This window comes from Sardina pilchardus, chromosome 2, assembly GCF_963854185.1.
Source record: "Sardina pilchardus chromosome 2, fSarPil1.1, whole genome shotgun sequence".
Lineage (NCBI taxonomy): Eukaryota > Metazoa > Chordata > Actinopteri > Clupeiformes > Clupeidae > Sardina > Sardina pilchardus.
This window is the reverse complement of record NC_084995.1, coordinates 46,937,529-46,956,463: the sequence shown is the minus strand read 5'-3', so window position 1 is coordinate 46,956,463 and position 18,935 is coordinate 46,937,529. Positions and strand designations below refer to the sequence as shown.

General features: G+C 39.4%; 1 protein-coding gene across 2 annotated transcripts in view; it reads right to left on the bottom strand.

Moving 5' to 3' along the window:
• Positions 1 to 363: 363 nt before the first annotated feature.
• myo10 (myosin X) overlaps positions 364 to 18,935 on the bottom strand; it is a 147,756-nt gene continuing 129,184 nt past the window's right edge. For both annotated transcript variants that reach the window (XM_062530835.1, XM_062530834.1), the window contains 2 exons: positions 1,865 to 2,056; positions 364 to 1,129 (listed from right to left, as the gene is read on the bottom strand). In XM_062530835.1, coding sequence (XP_062386819.1) covers positions 1,028 to 1,129; positions 1,865 to 2,056 — 294 coding nt within the window. In that variant the 3' untranslated portion in view covers positions 364 to 1,027. The remainder of the gene's footprint in view (positions 1,130 to 1,864; positions 2,057 to 18,935) is intronic.

Sequence of the window (18,935 nt, the reverse complement as noted above, 5' to 3'; positions counted from 1 at the left end):
CTTGATACTAACTACGCCCCGTCAGCATTCACTGTATCTGTTAGGGTGTCCGTAGATACAGTGGCCATTAGTGATCACTGTATCTGTTATGCCCCCATCAGTGATCACTGCATCTGTTAGGGTATCCGTAGAGCTGGTGGCTGTTAGTATTCACTGTAACTAGTAGGGTATCCGTAGATCTGGTGGCTGTTAGTATTCACTGTAACTAGTAGGGTATCCATAGATCTGGTGGCTGTTAGTATTCACTGTAACTAGTAGGGTATCCGTAGATCTGGTGGCTGTTAGGATTCACTGTAACTATTAGGGTATCAGATAAGATGGCCGCTTCCCAAACCCCAACAACGTGACAGTCACCCATTCTCTTTATGAAATATTTATTAGAATATATATAAAAGATATAAAACATATACTGCCATTACACAAATACAACTGTTTCGGGAATCATGGGGTCTGCTCCAGCTGGGGGAACCACTCTTGGGATCCGTATGGAACTGTGCATGTGGGGTGGAACCAAATGCAGACCACATTGGGGATCCGTATGGAACTGTGCATGTGGGTCGGATGCAGACCATATGGGGGATCCTGGGGTGGTTAGGGATTGTCATTTTCAGTTAAGGTTGTGTGTGCATATGGGAGAGGGGGCCAGTGGTTGGGGATTATCATTTTGGGTTAAGGTTGTGTGTGTATAGTTGAGATTGTGTGTGTCTCATTTTGGATGTATTTGTACTTGTACAATTTAGATGCTTGTTTTATTGTTGTATAAATCTATGTGTGCGTACGTGTGGTTAGGTTGCTTTTTTTGAATGATATACTTGTCCATTGGGATTGTCGTTCTGTGTGTGTGTGTGTGTGTGTGTCTTTGGTCTTGGTCTCTGCCTGCAGAGATGTTCTTTGGTTAAGACTGTTTGCATAAAATAAAATTCAGCTACTGCTCCTACACACACACACACATTTGAAACACTCTCAGACATGCTCTTGAACACACAAACACAAAGGAAGTTCATCTGAAGGTTGTCATGTTGAATCTTCACCAATGGTTCCCTTGGTTACTTATTGACTGGCAGGTGCTGACACGCCTCTTCACGATGAGACTGATGTACGTCTTCATGAGCCTCGCAATGTCCACCACCTAACACACACACACACACACACGTACACAAACAGATCCACACACACGTACACACACACACACACGTACACAAACAGATCCACCCACACGTACACAAACAGATCCACACACACACACACACGTACACAAACAGATCCACACACACACACACACACATGTACACAATCCACACACACACACACGTACACAAACAGATACACACACACACACACACACACACACACACACACACACAGCAATTTGAGTGTTGGGGTTCTCAATACAGAATACAGAGGAGCTGAATTTAAATCTGCGCACACACACACACACACACAGACACACACACACACACACACACACACACACACACACAGACACACACACACACACACACACACACACACACACAGACACACACACACACACACACACACACACACACACACACACACACACACACACACACGGCGGCCCGCACCTGCTCTGTGTGGAACAGTAGGAGGCGCTGTTGAGTGCTGATGCAGAGCGTGTTGTCCACCACCTAACACACACACACACACACACACACACACACACACACACACACACACACACACACACACCCCCCCCTGGCGGCCCGCACCTGCTCTGTGTGGAACAGTAGGTGGCGCTCCTGAGTGCTGATGCAGAGCGTGTTGTCCACCACCTAACACACACACACACACACACACACACACACACACACACACACACACACACACACACGGCAGCCCGCACCTGCTCTGTGTGGAACAGTAGGTGGCGCTCCTGAGTGCTGATGCAGAGCGTGTTGTGCTGCGGCGCTCCAAACGACAGGATGACATCATAGGACAGCACCTCCAGAGGCCACGCCTCCCCGCGCTTGTACACGCCCACATTCTCCTGACCAACAGCTAACCACAGATTCTCTGGATACACTCCGTCAGCACACTGGAAACGCACACACACACACACACACACACACACACACACACACACACACACACACACACACACACACACACACACTTTGCATAAATATGTAATTAGACCAAGGTGAATACATCTACCAAAAGTTTATCATAGCGTTTGTTTGTGACATCTAGCCTATGGACGGATGACAATTTGCATACTTTTTAAAAAACTAAATCTGAGCATTGGATGAAGTCAGGGGCAAAATTCTTTTTTTCACTGTGTTCACATATTAGATGATTAGATATATTAGATGATTAGACTTGAAGTTTGGTGCATGAAAGTGCTTTTGAAGTGTGTGTAGGGTTGGGGACCAAAACACATGAAAGTGCTTCTGAAGTGTGTGTAGGGTTGGGGACCAAAACACGGCACTTAAATCTCATTTTGTTTAGTACAAGGCATCACTCCACGTCATGCTTCATGCAACGTCTTGCTCTGATAGCAACACATAAATACATGTTACACAATAACCTTACTAATGCGCTACGTCTTGCTCTGATAGCAACACAAATACATGTTACACAATAACCTCACTAATGCGCTACGTCTTGCTCTGATAGCAACACACAAATACATGTTACACAATAACCTTACTAATGCGCTACGTCTTGCTCTGATAGCAACACAAATACATGTTACACAATAACCTCACTAATGCGCTACGTCTTGCTCTGATAGCAACACACAAATACATGTTACACAATAACCTTGCTAATGCGCTAACTGGCACAATGAATATGAAGATCATGCTAAGAGTTAGCATGCAAAACTGTAGGTTCCAAACACAGGGTATGTACAGCAATCCTTAAGTTCAATTTACTACTTTTTAATACCTTCTTTTACTACCTTCAGAATGTTTTTTTAAACCATCAAGACACTGAATTGCAAGTGCTCATCAGCGACCTTTGTATTATTTACACAGATTTGATAACATACAAAGAGGAATAGATTTAGAGCAGAGTAATTTTTGGAGCAGAGTAATTTTTGTTGGGGGGGGGGGGGGGGTGCACACACACACACACACACACACATATACAGATGGTACGGGTTGAGAATGCTCCTTTCTTTCCCGCACATCGGGACTCCCGAAGCATCGGGAAAACTGCAACCGCAAGGGGGCAACATAGACCGCCCTAATAATATGAAGGTTCGGCTCATGGAAAAACCCGAGGACACCGCGCTGGTGACGAGCGGAGAAAAGAGACATCACGCTCGGCATGTCAGATTGCAGTTTCAGAGTTTTCGAATGTACAGCCTACCTCACAGCTGGCTCTCTCACTCGACGTAGCCTATAACTCAGTCAGTCCAGCAGAGATGCCAGAGCAACGTTTTGGTCAATGGAGAGGGAGAGAAATGCTCCGCATATCCGTCTCATTTAATCATTAAAATGAAGGTGATGACTGGCGAAATTATAATCAAACGACGTTTCAATAAACCATTGTTGAAATTAATGAAAATGGTTTTAGAAGCCTTCAATTCAACCTGAAAGACTCGATAGGCAACCTTAGATTAATTCATTAATTCATTACGGTTACAAACCGCATTTCCGTGAATAGGCTATTATTGTCAAGGCGAAGACGAAAGAGATGGACAAGATGGACATTTAGGCTACATTTATGCTAGGAATACTTAGAAATGTGTAGGCCTATAGGCTATTTTAAAACGGAGGCATGTTCATTTTAACCGGCGACGCTGGGTAGCTTACCCAGCACTTTATCACAGATTTTGTCCCCACCACTTTTGACAACTGAAAATAAAATGTATTTAACAGAAATATCTTTAATAGGCATACATGCCTATCATGTCACTTTACTTATAACCGTAGGCTACATGCATGGAGAAGATCGCGCATTTTGTAACATTGTATGGATGGTCAGATATGCGATAGGGCAGTGAGGGTGATTCATTGTAACCATCGACTAGTAGGCCTAGTTCCGCAAAAGAAGTTTCTAGCAACTTAGAATATATGGATCTCGTTATGCATGTTCATGTTGATTCAGAGATAGACATAGACTACCGTGGGCTACTGTGCGTCAATATAACAGCATTTTATCATGTGGTGAATTAATGACTAACGTCAGTTTAACATGTCAGAACTTTTGATCGGCGTTTCAAGTGCATGCTGCGAATAAATTAACTCGACTGACTGAATCCTTTATATTTCTTGGCTAAGTGCGAAGATATTGATACTCGAACGGTGGCGTAACTGGATGAGGCATCTTAATCACACGTCAGCGACCGGGGTTCAAAACTTACTCTACGAACCTCCGGAACCCATTAAGACAAGAGGCATTATTCAATTAAAAAGTTTTGCGATTTTTTTTATGATTGCGATGTTTGCTGAAAAGAAAAGTTAATATGTGAATTCGTGGTTCAGCGCGCGCGCACACACACACACACACACACACACACACACACACACACACACACACACACACACACACACACACACACACATTTTTACATTTACATAATAGGGCTCGGGCACACGCCTTGAACTCTAGGAATATCGCCGCCATTTGGTAGCGCACTGAACGTAATATCCATTCATTCAGATGCACAAGACAAGAAGCAGAAATATAGTAGCGATTTATTATTTTCCTCTTGCGATCGTGGGTTGCACTGTTACACCCCACTACACAGCAACATACGACCAAGAAGGCAAAAACTAAGTAACAGGAACACACTAAAAGGCGGGAGTAAATCCATAGTAATCCATAGTAAACTAAGGAGTGAAGCTGCCAATGTGGCTGTGCCCGCGAAGTTTTGATGTCATGATCCCGAGCCCTAGTGTCAGGAAGTGTCTGTCGAGAGAGAGGGGGGAGGGAGGCAATCGTCCTCAATGCAGCATATAGGTAGGCTATAATGTCTAGTGAACTGGTTAGACAAGTGTGGGGGAGGGGGAATGATCGCACAAGACAATTGCTCTTCATGAAATGGGTAGTCTCACAGACGTTTGTCGATGTTTAAACGTAGCCTACTACATCACTTGCGAAATCGGACGTGGCACATAGAATTATTAGGCTACTGGATTTAATATAGCAAGTCCATATACTTTGTTCATCCTATATTAAAATGTAATGTGCTGCGGGGAAGCATTGGGGAAGTCAGTTTAAGTTGTCCTGTAACAATTTGCCTCTTATTATAATCAAGAGTAACACGAAAAACACAAATATCATGTATTGTGTCGTAAACAGTTAATGACTTCGTGGCCACTATGCGCAACTGCATCGCGCAGTGAGCTAAAGGATAGGAGGACCGACACTTATTAACACAAAGCTTTGTAAAGCACTAACAACCACCCCTCAAAGTTCATTGTCCATAAGTCCAAACAATAAGTATAAAAATTCGACAATCCAAAACGATAACGAGATCTCCCAGAAACGAAAAACAAGTTTGTTGAGTAGCCTAGTCCTTCCAACAATCTCAGCTTTTGCGTTTGTTAGATAAAAGGCATTCTGTCCTGCTGTATTCCAATGAGAAAAAATCATCCACAAGGTAGGCTAAGGGTCACGGTAATGCAGCATGCAGGAATCTATATACGCACAAAACGAATGAATGGGTTATATCGGCCAAAACGAATGAATGGGTTGGGAGAGTCGTCTGGCTGTGTCAGCAGACTGCAGTCGGTCTCGAGGGGTTAAATAACGCACGTACTTGAATTTTAATCTGAAGAAGACCACACGGTCGAAACGTCATTCCTTTGTGATAAAGAAAATAAAATAAAATCAAAAAAGAAGGATTTCAAGTGTGCGAACCTTTTTCCATTTTTTTATGATTTAGCCTACTCTTGTTCTGCACCTTGACCGGGGATGTGCACAAACTTTTTTACTACAACCAACCATCCTATAGCCATACTTTAATAATCAGATGTTATGCTCATTTTTGTAGGCTACACCTCACCGGCAAGCACGCACGCAAATGCTGCTTTTATTGCACATCTACAATATTGGCCAGGCTATATAGAATAGGCTTTTAGGACTGTATTTTGCCTTCGTGCAACTTTAGTTGTGCTCAATCTAAATTATTGTCAGTAAGAATAGGTCATATTACCAAATGGCGAACCTCGAAAATTATTTTGGATATAGAGCCGTGTCCATTACGCATGCAGTTATTTTTTAGGCTATTGTTTTATTTGAGTATTTTTGTCTACCATGGCAAACATAGTTGAAACGTTCGCTCTAAACTTATGTATTTCCAATCGGCTTTCACAATCAGCTACAGCTGCGCATGAAAACTTGCAATGTCTTTACAGAACTGCTTTCACTTCCCCGAGTCGCGAACGCAACATGCACAACAACCGATATTTAGCAAACACATGCATTTCCAGCTCTCAAAACCGATGAGGTCCAGATCTCAGTGGACTCAAAGCTGCCTACAGCCATGCATAGTAAGCCTAATGATAGCCTAATAGTTATGACATTAATAGCCTATTAATGTTTAGTGTTTAACTTTCTGTTTAGTGTTGACAACACAAAGGCCTTCACGTTGTGTGGCAGTGCTTGCTTGCCCTTCGATCCATCCCAGTTGGTGGTTTTGCACCTGTCCCTGAGTTATAGTCTATATGAGTAAGCGCTTATGCTCTAACCGCATAATAAAAGAAGCACCTGGAGCAGTGCTTATGGCAAGGCTATTAACACCTGTCACTGAGCTATGGACAAGCAGTTATGCTCGAAAATTATCATAATAACAGACACACCTAATTGTATGGCTCTATGTTTGAACACATCAAATTAGCAAGCATTTCCTCCCGATAGCAGCAACGTTTGCTTTTTTTTTCTGTCGGTCCGCGGTTGCTTGGTCAATTGCGCAGCAAATTATCAGATGAAGCGGACCTAATTTCACTCCATGTCTCGCGGACCAGCAGCAGTCTCCACGTTTCGCGGCCCATAGTTTGAGAAACGCTGCATTAAAGTGTCATTAAGTTGTAGGCTATATGTTTAGTGTTTTCTTTGTGTGTTTTGCATTGTAGTGTGTTTGCATTGAGTAGTTCCTTAAAATACGGAACAAAGAGCGTCCCGTAGGCTATCTGTTCAATACAGAAGAAGACTTTTACTTATATATTTCTTATAACGAAACGCGAAGAAAAAATACGAGGACTGACCATCTCGCCTCTCCGCGTTTCCCCCAATATCATGGCGACAAAGAGAAATAAATATGATTGGACATTTTAATGTTTGTAGCGCGCCAGTTTACCCAGTGTGTGTGCATTGAGTAGTTCCTTAAAATACGGAACAAAGAGCGTCCCATAGGCTATCTGTTCAATAAAGAAAAAGACTTTAACTATTACTTATATATTTCTTATAACGAAACGCGAAGAAAAAATACGAGGACTGACCATCTCGCCTCTCCGCGTTTCCCCCAATACCATGGCGGCAAATAGAAATAAATATGATTTGACATTTTAATGTTTGTAGCGCGCTAGTTTACCCAGTGTGTGTGCATTGAGTAGTTCCTTAAAATATGGATCAAAGAGCGTCCCGTAGGCTATCTGTTCAATACAGAAGAAGACTTTAACTATTACTTATATATTTCTTATAACGAAACGCTGCATTGAGTAGTTCCTTAAAATAGCCTACGGAAGAGCGTCCCGTAGACTATCTGTTTAATACGGAAGAAGACTAACTATTACTTATATATTTCTTATAACGCTGGCTGTAGGCGATTTCTATAACCATTTTCATTCATTTCAACAATGGTTCATTGAAGTGTCGTTTGAATGATTTCGCCAGTCATCACCTTCATTTTAATGATTCAATGAGATTAAGGAGTCGACTATTGACGGATATGCGGTCTTCATCATTAAATGCAGTTGAAACTTTCTGCCACCTGGTGGTTGTTTGGGTACATTGCCTTAGCCTCGAAAAAAATCGGCTTGACGCACTGCGGGATCTCTTCGGGAGTCCCGCGGGAGAAGGTGCATTCTCAACCCGTACCCACTGTATATATATATAATATATATATGCAAATGACATATCTGAACGTGACTGAACAAAAATCAGCATACTTTATCAAAAATCAACGTCAAAACATCTTGACTCTTAAAGAGAATTACACTTTTTATTATTATTATTATTATTCCACTGCTTAGTTGAATTCCCTGTGCTGCCTAGAGGGTGCATTAACCATATGTTATTCACAGGACGCTGTCGGGGGGTAAGTCAGTGCTGATGCACAACGTTGCTGACAGGGAACCCATATAACTTCGTGTCTTAAAACCCGAACTATCCCTTTAAATATTTGTGTCTAATGTTATTGCAAAAATGCGGGCAATCTGTTCTGCTAGGTCGAACATTTTTCTTCCGGAAGCCTATGCGCTGCGTTGTCTATGGTTAGTAGAGTGTGGATTGGGCCGATTTTTCCTGTCCGCGACCAACCCGCGCCCGACAACGCAGTGATCAAATCCGAACCGAACCTGATAGGCATTAAGATATTTGTGTCCGAGTCCGACCGAGCTCAACACACTTAAAATCACACTATTTTCATAGGCATTCTAATGACACACGAGGATATTGCTTGTGTGGAAAGTCCGATTTTCTCAATCAATTGAAAGGCATTCAGAACGTTAGCACAGATAAGCAGAGGCATGAGCGCATAGGCTACACACGGAGCAAGAAGTGCACGTTAGATCAAGAGGCCGGGCACAGTTATGTAGGCTAACCAATTTGAATTAAATTAACATGAGCCTACCAAACTTGACAGAACAGCAAAACAAAAGCCAAAATATTCAGACAAAAAGGTCTCACGTCTCACAACTGCACTTACTGCACGTGTTTCGTTGTTGCAGCAATAGAAAAATCTTGCGCACAGGAAGAAATTATGTTAGGCTATGCTGTTATTTATTTTTTCAATTAGGATAATCTATCACAAGAAACGAACATCAAGTGTAACTAGAAATGCAATTCCAAGGAATTACCAGTGCATGAAAATGAAAAAAATTATAGATAGATGATGTAGATATGGCTACTAAGGTGTAACTAGGGTAAAGATGGTGATTGCATAGTTTAACCCTTAAATGCAAGTGACCCGGACGAGTTTATTTTTTCTGTAACTCGGCTATAACTTATTTTCATGACCCAGCACTCCATGAATTCCTCAATTAACTTGTTTTTGTTCATTACAAGACTAAATATTATTTTTTTCTCTTAAACTTTTTAAATAAAAACACTTTTTCTGTCACTACCCCTCTAATGCATAACATGGGTCACAAGTGACCCGCATTCATTTTCTATGGAGTTTTGTTGAAGAGTTAGGGTTTCTTAGCTATTTTTAAGAAAATAATTTAATTTGTCATCTAATATTCCAGGTTTCCATCACTTACTTAGTTTCTTCCAAATATCAATTATTATTTTCATTAATTGATGGATACTCCTTGAATTCTAACTCTTTTTATTTGCCTAAATTACATTTGAACACATGGGTCACAAATGACCCGCATTCATTTCCAATGTAAAATTAGCCTATAATCAGAATTTCTTTGCAGTACTCTTTGAAATCAGTGTAATTACTCATTTAATATTCAAATGTACCATCACAAATTCATTTTAATAAACAGCAATAATTATGTTCAATCCTCTGACTACTCTATGAATGTGACTAAGTTTAGTGAAACAATATGGTTAACAAGCTGGTCAACCAGCAAACCACCTTTAGCTGGTCAGGCTGTTTTTTTCAGCAGGGAATACAATGATTGAACACATGGGTCAGAGGGTGGGTGTGTGCAAATGGGTGTGTGAAAAGTGTGATTGTGTAAGATAATGAATATTATGAGAACAATTTTAATACAAATAACAAATTCTAATATTTCTAATACTAATCTGATTAGAAATAGTTGTTAGAGGCCCCAGCCGTGGCACGATTGGTTGGGGCACCTGCACCACACGCCGGCGACCCGGGTTCGATTTTTGTCCCGTGGTCCTTTCCAGATGTAGTAACGTAACGTTAACGTAATTTATGTCCATAACTATGGATCTATGAGACTTCTCTCAGACCGTCACCATGGTCTACCTGTGGATGGCATCATTCACAGGTATACCGTGGTGACGGTCTGAGGGATGTGAAAATAGATCTATAGCGAGGACTTGGAGAACTGGTTAACTTTCAAACTGTGGAGAAGTAGTAAATGCGACTAAAACTGATGGTTTTGCTTGTCGTACCACCTCAAGCTGGTCATTTTAACTGGTGTTGCTGGTCTACATTGTTGGTTTTTACTGGCCATGCCAGCTTATGTTGGTCATTCTAGCAAGCCAGCATGACCATCTCACACCAACAATGTCAAGCTTGGCAGGCTGGTCACCAGCATGACCATCTAACACCAGCGGTATCCCACACGACAGGCCATGACCAGCTTCCTCAGATGGTCACGCCAGCATGTCAACCTGGTGGCCTAACCAGCTACACCAGCTAGCAGCAATAGCTGGAAGAAAACCAGCAAAGAACAGCTCAAACCAGCTACCAGCGTACCAGTAGGGATGTTTCACAAATGACCACAGTCACTTTATGGTCCTGGCACACAGGCCGTGTGCATTTGGAGCAGGAGAGGGTGACTTTTCTATCACTGGCAGTTGGACAAAGGCTGCATCGCTTTCTCTCTTGTGGCTGGGTTGTCTCAGCACTCCCCATATCACCAAGGCCTTGCAAATATTACAGTTACATAAAATGGTTCACATAATATTCATTATCTTACTCACAATCACACTTTGCAGACACAGGTCATTTCTGACCCATGTGTTCAATCATTGTATTGTTTCACAAAAGTTAGTCAGATTCATGGAGTAGGCATAGAGGAATTAACATAATCATTGGTGTTTGTTAAAATATGAATATGTAATGGTACATTTGAATATGAAATGACAAATTACACTGATTTCAAAGAGTACTGCAAAGAAATTTTGATTATAGGTTCATTTTACATAGGAAATGAATGCGGGTCATTTGTGACCCATGTGTGCAAATGTAATTTAGGCACATAAAAAGTGTTAAAATTCAAGGAGTGACCATCAATTAATGAAAATAATGATTGATGTTTGGAAGAAACTAAATAAGTGATGGAAACCTGGAATATTAAATGATAAATTGAATTATTTTCTTGAAAATAGATAAGAAACCCTCACCCTTCAACAAAACTCCATAGAAAATGAATGCGGGTCACTTGTGACCCATGTTATGAATTAGAGGGGTAGTGACAGAAAAGTGTTTTTATTTAAAAAGTTTAAGAGAAAAAAATACAACTTAGTCTTGTAATGAACAAAAACAAGTTAATTGAGGAATTCATGGAGTGCTGGGTCATGAAAATATTTTTTTTTTTAAAGAAATTGCTAAGAAACCCTAGCCCTTCAACAAAACTCCATAGAAAATGAATGCGGGTCACTTGTGACCCATGTTATGCATTAGAGGGGGTTTCAATAGCTCATGCATCAAAGGGTTAAAGAGAGTTGATGTGTGAAGGTAGACGGTTTAAAGCTTAAACATTCCAGTTGTAACTTAACTAATGATTTCTAAAAGGTATGTTAAAATGTTAACTATGTTACTGTAACAATGATAACCAGGTTGATTGGTTTACTTAGCTAATGATTTCTAACAGTTATGGTAAAAATGCTAACAATGCTAACTATGTTAACAATGCTAACCAGATTGATCAGCTAACTTAACTAATGATTTCTAACAGAAATGTTCAAAATGCTAACTATGCTAACAATGCTAACAATGCTAACCAGGTTGATTAGCTAACTTAGCTAATCATTTTTAGCAGTTATGCTAAAAATGTTAACTATGCTAACAATGCTAACTATGCTAACTAGCTAACTTGCTACTGAGGACTTTTATTTTGAAACATTTGTTAATAGGGTATCCATGGCTGCCACTATCAGGAATAAAGAAGTTACTGTAGTAAAATCATGTTGGTTGCTATGGAAACGGTCATAAACGCTTAATTTTAATGGTTGCTATGTTGGTTGCTAGGTACATGGAGGTCTCATGTAGTTGACTGGAGGCATAGTTGATGATAACTGACAGTGGGAATGGTTGAACAGTTAAATAGATTAGTAGTTTCAATGGTTAAATGATTTAATAGTGTATTATTGCAGTGAGGACTTTTATTTTGAAACAGTTGTGGACAGAGGAAACAGTTTAACAGGTATATGTAGTCTTCACAGAGAATGTATGCTTAAAGCCTGAGAGAGAGAGAGAGCTGCTGCAGCTGGCCTGGCCACCTGGCAGAAGATTCTAATTGCCCTATTATGATGTCATAATCACAATGTTAAGTCTATGGGGAAATTTTAATAGTTTTTAATTTATAGTTTAAAAAGTATAAAAGTTACAAAGTTGAAAAATAAATAGCACGGGTGTCCTAAGCAAGACCTACGTTACAAAGTTTGAATGAAGTTTCTACGTTAAACGGTTGAAGCTGCATTAAATGCGTTAGAAGAAGAAGAACTAGAAATGCAATTCCAAGGAATTACCAGTGCATGAAAATGCAAAAATAGATAGATAATGTAGATATGGTTACTAAGATGTAGCTAGGGTAAATATAGTGGTTGCATAGTTTACAGAGAGTTGATAGTGTGAAGGTAGACAGTTTAAAGATGAAACGTTCCAGTTCTAACTTAACTAATGATTTCTATTCATGTTAAAATGTTGATTAGCTAACTTAACCGATGATTTCTGGCAGTAATGCTAAAAATGCTAACTATGCTAACAATGCTAAATTTGCTAACAATGCTAACCAGGTTGATTAGCTAACTTAGTTGATGATTTTTTTGCAGTTATGCTAAAAATGCTAACTATGCTAACAATGCTAACTATGCTAACCATGCTAACTAGCTAACTTGCTAGTGAGGACTTTTATTTTGAAACATTTGTTGCTTGGGTATCCATGGTGGCCACTATCAGGAAACAAGAAGTTACTGCAGTATAATCATGTTGGTTGCTATGGAAACGGTCATAAACACTTAATTTTAATGGTTGCTATGTTGGTTGCTAGGTACATGGAGGTTTCATGTAGTTGACTGGAGGCATAGTGGATGATAACTGACAGTTGGAATGGTTGAACAGTTCAATAGTTGAGTAGTTTCAATGGTTAAATGATTTAATAGTGTATTATTGCAGTGAGGACCTTTATTTTGAAACAGTTGTGGACAGAGGAAGTAGTGAAACAGGATGTGTAGTCTTAATGAGATTGTATGCTTAAAGCCTGAGACAGAAGGTGCCTCTCATAGCGTTTACGCGTCCTCTCTCGCTCCTCACTGATCTACATAAAGAATGATGGAGCGGCAACAATGGGATAGTCTAGCCCTTCTTCTATCTTTCTTTATGTAGATCATTGAGGATCGAGGATCAAGGAGCGAGGGAGGACATATAAACGCTGCTTGAGAGGGACCCACAGTAAATACTTTAAAAGTTGTATGTAGATAGTCTAATTAATGTTGATAGATAGAATGTTTAATGGATGTTGATAGGCAGATTGTTTAATAGATATTGATTGACAGTTTAATGGGTGGATGAGTGAATGGTCTGAAGAAGATGAATGGATAGAAGGTTGGATGGAATGTGCCTTATATTCTTGTTAAGAGAGACACTGATACAGCTCTCTGAGAGTAGTTGACACAGGTGTAATCAATTTAACTGGCTAGTCTTAAGAGAGCCAGAATACTCTTAAAGCCTGAGACAGAGTAAATAATTTAAAAGTTGAATGTAGATAGTCTAATTAATGTTGATAGACAGAGAGTTTAATGGATGTTGATAGACAGATTGTTTAATAGATGTTGATAGACAGTTTAATGGGTGGATGAGTGAATGGTCTGAAGAAGATGAATGGATAGAATGTTGGATGGAATGTGCCTTATATTCTTGTAGAATGGAGAGACACAGCTCTCTACTGAGAGTAGTGGATACAGATACAGGTGTAATCAATTTAACTGGCTAGTCTTAAGAGAGCCAGCCTGAGACAGAGTAGATTGTTTAAAAGTTCAATGTAGAGCGTCTAATTGATGTTGTTGATAGGCAGACTGTTTAGAATGGGTGGATGAGTGAATGGTTTGAAGAAGATGAATGGATATAAAGTTGGATGGAATTAGGAGGACTTATTTTGATACTGTTGTGCGCAGAGGATACAGGGGAACAGAATATGTAGTCTTCAGAGAGGAGCCTGAGAGAAACTGACAGTTGGTGCCCAGGTGGCTGACCAGCTGGGGTAACATTCTAATTGCTGCCGTGATGTCATAATGAGCAATGTTAAGTCTATGGGGGAAATGGTGATAGTTTTTAACTAATAGTTTAAAAAGTATAAAAGTTACAAAGTTGAAAAATACAAAGCACATATGGCATAAGCAAGACCTACGCAACAAAGTTTGAATGAAGTTTCTACGTTAAACGGTTGAAGCTGAATTGCGAGCGTTAGAAGAAGAAGTTTAATAACTAGAAATGCAATTCCAAGGAATTACCAGTGCATGAAAATGCAAAAATAGATAGATAATGTAGATATGGTTACTAAGGTGTAGCTAGGGTAGACATGGTGGTTGCATAGTTTACAGAGAGTTGATAGTGTGAAGGTAGACAGTTTAAAGATGAAACGTTCCAGTTCTAACTTAACTAATGATTTCTATTCATGTTAAAATGTTGATTAGCTAACTTAGCTAATGATTTCTAGCAGTTACGCTAAAAATGCTTATTATGCTAGCAATGCTAACTTTACTAAAAATGCTAACCAGGTTGATTAGCTAACTTAACCGATGATTCCTAGCAGTAATGCTAAAAATGCTAACTATGCTAACAATGCTAAATTTGCTAACAATGCTAACCAGGTTGATTAGCTTACTTAGTTTATGATTTTTTGCAGTTATGCTAAAAATGCTAACAATGCTAACTATGCTAACCATGCTAACTAGCTAACTTGCTAGTGAGGACTTTTATTTTGAAACATTTGTTGCTAGGGTATCCATGGTGGCCACTATCAGGAAACAAGAAGTTACTGCAGTATAATCATGTTGGTTGCTATGGAAACGGTCATAAACACTTAATTTTAATGGTTGCTATGTTGGTTGCTAGGTACATGGAGGTTTCATGTAGTTGACTGGAGGCATAGTGGATGATAACTGACAGTTGGAATGGTTGAACAGTTCAATAGTTGAGTAGTTTCAGTGGTTAAATGATTTAATAGTGTATTATTGCAGTGAGGACCTTTATTTTGAAACAGTTGTGGACAGAGGAAGTAGTGAAACAGGATCTGTAGTCTTAATGAGATTGTATGCTTAAAGCCTGAGACAGAAGGTGCCTCTCATATATAGCGTTTACGCGTCCTCTCTCGCTCCTCACTGATCTACATAAAGAATGATGGAGCGGCAACAATGGGATAGTCTAGCCCTTCTTCTATCTTTCTTTATGTAGATCATTGAGGATCGAGGAGCGAGGGAGGACATATAAACACTGCTTGAGAGGGACCCACAGTAAATACTTTAAAAGTTGTATATAGTCTAATTAATGTTGATAGACAGAATGTTTAATGGATGTTGATAGGCAGATTGTTTAATAGATATTGATTGACAGTTTAATGGGTGGATGAGTGAATGGTCTGAAGAAGATGAATGGATAGAAGGTTGGATGGAATGTGCCTTATATTCTTGTTAAGAGAGACACTGATACAGCTCTCTGAGAGTAGTTGACACAGGTGTAATCAATTTAACTGGCTAGTCTTAAGAGAGCCAGCGTGTACTCTTAAAGCCTGAGACAGTAAATAATTTAAAAGTTGAATGTAGATAGTCTAATAAATGTTGATAGACAGAGAGTTTAATGGATGTTGATAGACAGATTGTTTAATAGATGTTGATAGACAGTTTAATGGGTGGATGAGTGAATGGTCTGAAGAAGATGAATGGATAGAATGTTGGATGGAATGTGCCTTATATTCTTGTAGAATGGAGAGACACAGCTCTCTACTGAGAGTAGTGGATACAGATACAGGTGTAATCAATTTAACTGGCTAGTCTTAAGAGAGCCAGCCTGAGACAGAGTAGATTGTTTAAAAGTTCAATGTAGAGCGTCTAATTGATGTTGTTGATAGGCAGACTGTTTAGAATGGGTGGATGAGTGAATGGTTTGAAGAAGATGAATGGATATAAAGTTGGATGGAATTAGGAGGACTTATTTTGATACTGTTGTGCGCAGAGGATACAGGGGAACAGAATATGTAGTCTTCAGAGAGGAGCCTGAGAGAAACTGACAGTTGGTGCCCAGGTGGCTGACCAGCTGGAGTAAGATTCTAATTGCTGCCGTGATGTCATAATGAGCAATGTTAAGTCTATGGGGGAAATGGTGATAGTTTTTAACTAATAGTTTAAAAAGTATAAAAGTTACAAAGTTGAAAAATACAAAGCACATATGGCATAAGCAAGACCTACGCAACAAAGTTTGAATGAAGTTTCTACGTTAAACGGTTGAAGCTGAATTGCGAGCGTTAGAAGAAGAAGTTTAATAATAACTAGAAATGCAATTCCAAGGAATTACCAGTGCATGAAAATGCAAAAATAGATAGATAATGTAGATATGGTTACTAAGGTGTAGCTAGGGTAAACATGGTAGTTGCATAGTTTACAGAGAGTTGATAGTGTGAAGGTAGACAGTTTAAAGCTGAAACATTCCAGTTCTAATTTAACTAATGATTTCTATTCATGTTAAAATGTTAATTATGGTAACAATGATAACCAGGTTGATTGGTTAACTTAGCTACTGATTTCATGCAGTTATGGTAAAAATGTTAACTATGCTAACTATGCTCACAGTTCTAACCAGGTTGATTAGCTAACTTAGCTAATGATTTCTAACAGTTATGCTAAAAATGCTAACTATGCTAGCAATGCTAACTATGGTAACAATGTTAACTTAAACTAACATTGCTTACCAGGTTGATTAGCTAACTTAACTGATGATTTCTAGCAATAATGCTAAAAATGCTAACTATGCTAACAATGTTAAATATGCTAACAATGCTAACCAGGTTGATTAGCTAACTTAGTTGATGATTTTTTGCAGTTATGCTAAAAATGCTAACTATGCTAAACATGCTAACCAGGTTGATTAGCTAACTTAGCCAATCATTTCTAGCAGTTATGCTAAAAATGCTAACTATGCTAACCATGCTAACTAGCTAACTTGCTAGTGCGGATTTTATTTTTAAACATTTGTTGCAAGGGTATTCATTGTGGCCACTATCAGGAAACAAGAAGTTACTGCAGTGTAATCATGTTGGTTGCTATGGAAACGGTCATAAACGCTTAATTTTAATGGTTGCTATGTTGGTTGCTAGGTACATGGAGGTTTCATGTAGTTGACTGGAGGCATAGTTGATGATAACTGACAGTTGGAATGGTTGAACAGTTAAATAGTTGAGTAGTTTCAATGGTTAAATGATTTAATGGTGTATTATTGCAGTGAGGACTTTTATTTTGAAACAGTTGTGGACAGAGGAAACAGTTAACAGGATATGTAGTCTTCAGAGAGATTGTATGCTTATAGCCAGAGAAACTGACAGTTGATACAGGTGTAATCAATTTAATTTAAGAGCCAGAGTGTATATGCTTGAAGCCTGAGACAGAGTAAATAATTTAAAAGTTGAATGTAGTCTAATTAATGTTGATAGACAGAGAGTTTAATGGATGTTGATAGACAGTTTAATGGATGGATGAGTGAATGGTCTGAAGAAGATGAATGGATAGAAAGTTGGATGGAATGTGCCTTATATTCTTGTAGAATGGAGAGACACAGCTCTACTGAGAGTAGTGGATACAGATACAGGTGTAATCAATTTAACTGGCTAGTCTTAAGAGAGCCAGGGTGTGCTCTTAAAGCCTGAGACAGAGTAGATTGTTTAAAAGTTGAATGTAGATCGTCTAATTGATGTTGATAGGCAGACTGTTTAGAATGGGTGGATGAGTGAATGGTTTGAAGAAGATGAATGGATAGAAAGTTGGATGGAATTAGGAAGACTTATGTTGATACAGTTGATACAGGGGAACAGAAAATGTAGTCTCAAGAGAGCCAGTGTGCCTGAGAGAGAGAGAGAGCTGCTGCACCTGGACTGACCACCTGGCGTAACATTCTAATTGCTGCCGTGATGTAGTCTAATTAATGTTGATAGACAGAGAGTTTAATGGATGTTGATAGACAGTTTAATGGGTGGATGAGTGAATGGTCTGAAGAAGATGAATGGATAGAAAGTTGGATGGAATGTGCCTTATATTCTTGTAGAATGGAGAGACACAGCTCTACTGAGAGTAGTGGATACAGATACAGGTGTAATCAATTTAACTGGCTAGTCTTAAGAGAGCCAGGGTGTGCTCTTAAAGCCTGAGACAGAGTAGATTGTTTAAAAGTTGAATGTAGATCGTCTAATTGATGTTGATAGGCAGACTGTTTAGAATGGGTGGATGAGTGAATGGTTTGAAGAAGATGAATGGATGGAAAGTTGGATGGAATTAGGAAGACTTATGTTGATACAGTTGATACAGGGGAACAGAAAATGTAGTCTCAAGAGAGTCAGTGTATGCCTGAGAGAGAGCTGCTGCACCTGGACTGGCCACCTGGCGTAACATTCTAATTGCTGCCGTGATGTCATAAAGGGTAATGTTAAGTCTATGGGGAAATAGCTCAATGTTAAATCTATGGGGAAATCGTTTTTTAATTAATAGTTTAAAAAGTATAAAAGTTACAAAGTTGAAAAGTCATAGCACACATGTCCTAAGTAAGACCTACGTAACGCAGTTTGAATGAAGTTTCTATGTTAAACGGTTCAAGCTGATTTGCGTGCGTTAGAAGAATAACTAGAAATGCAATTCCAAGGAATTACCAGTGCATGAAAATGCAAAAA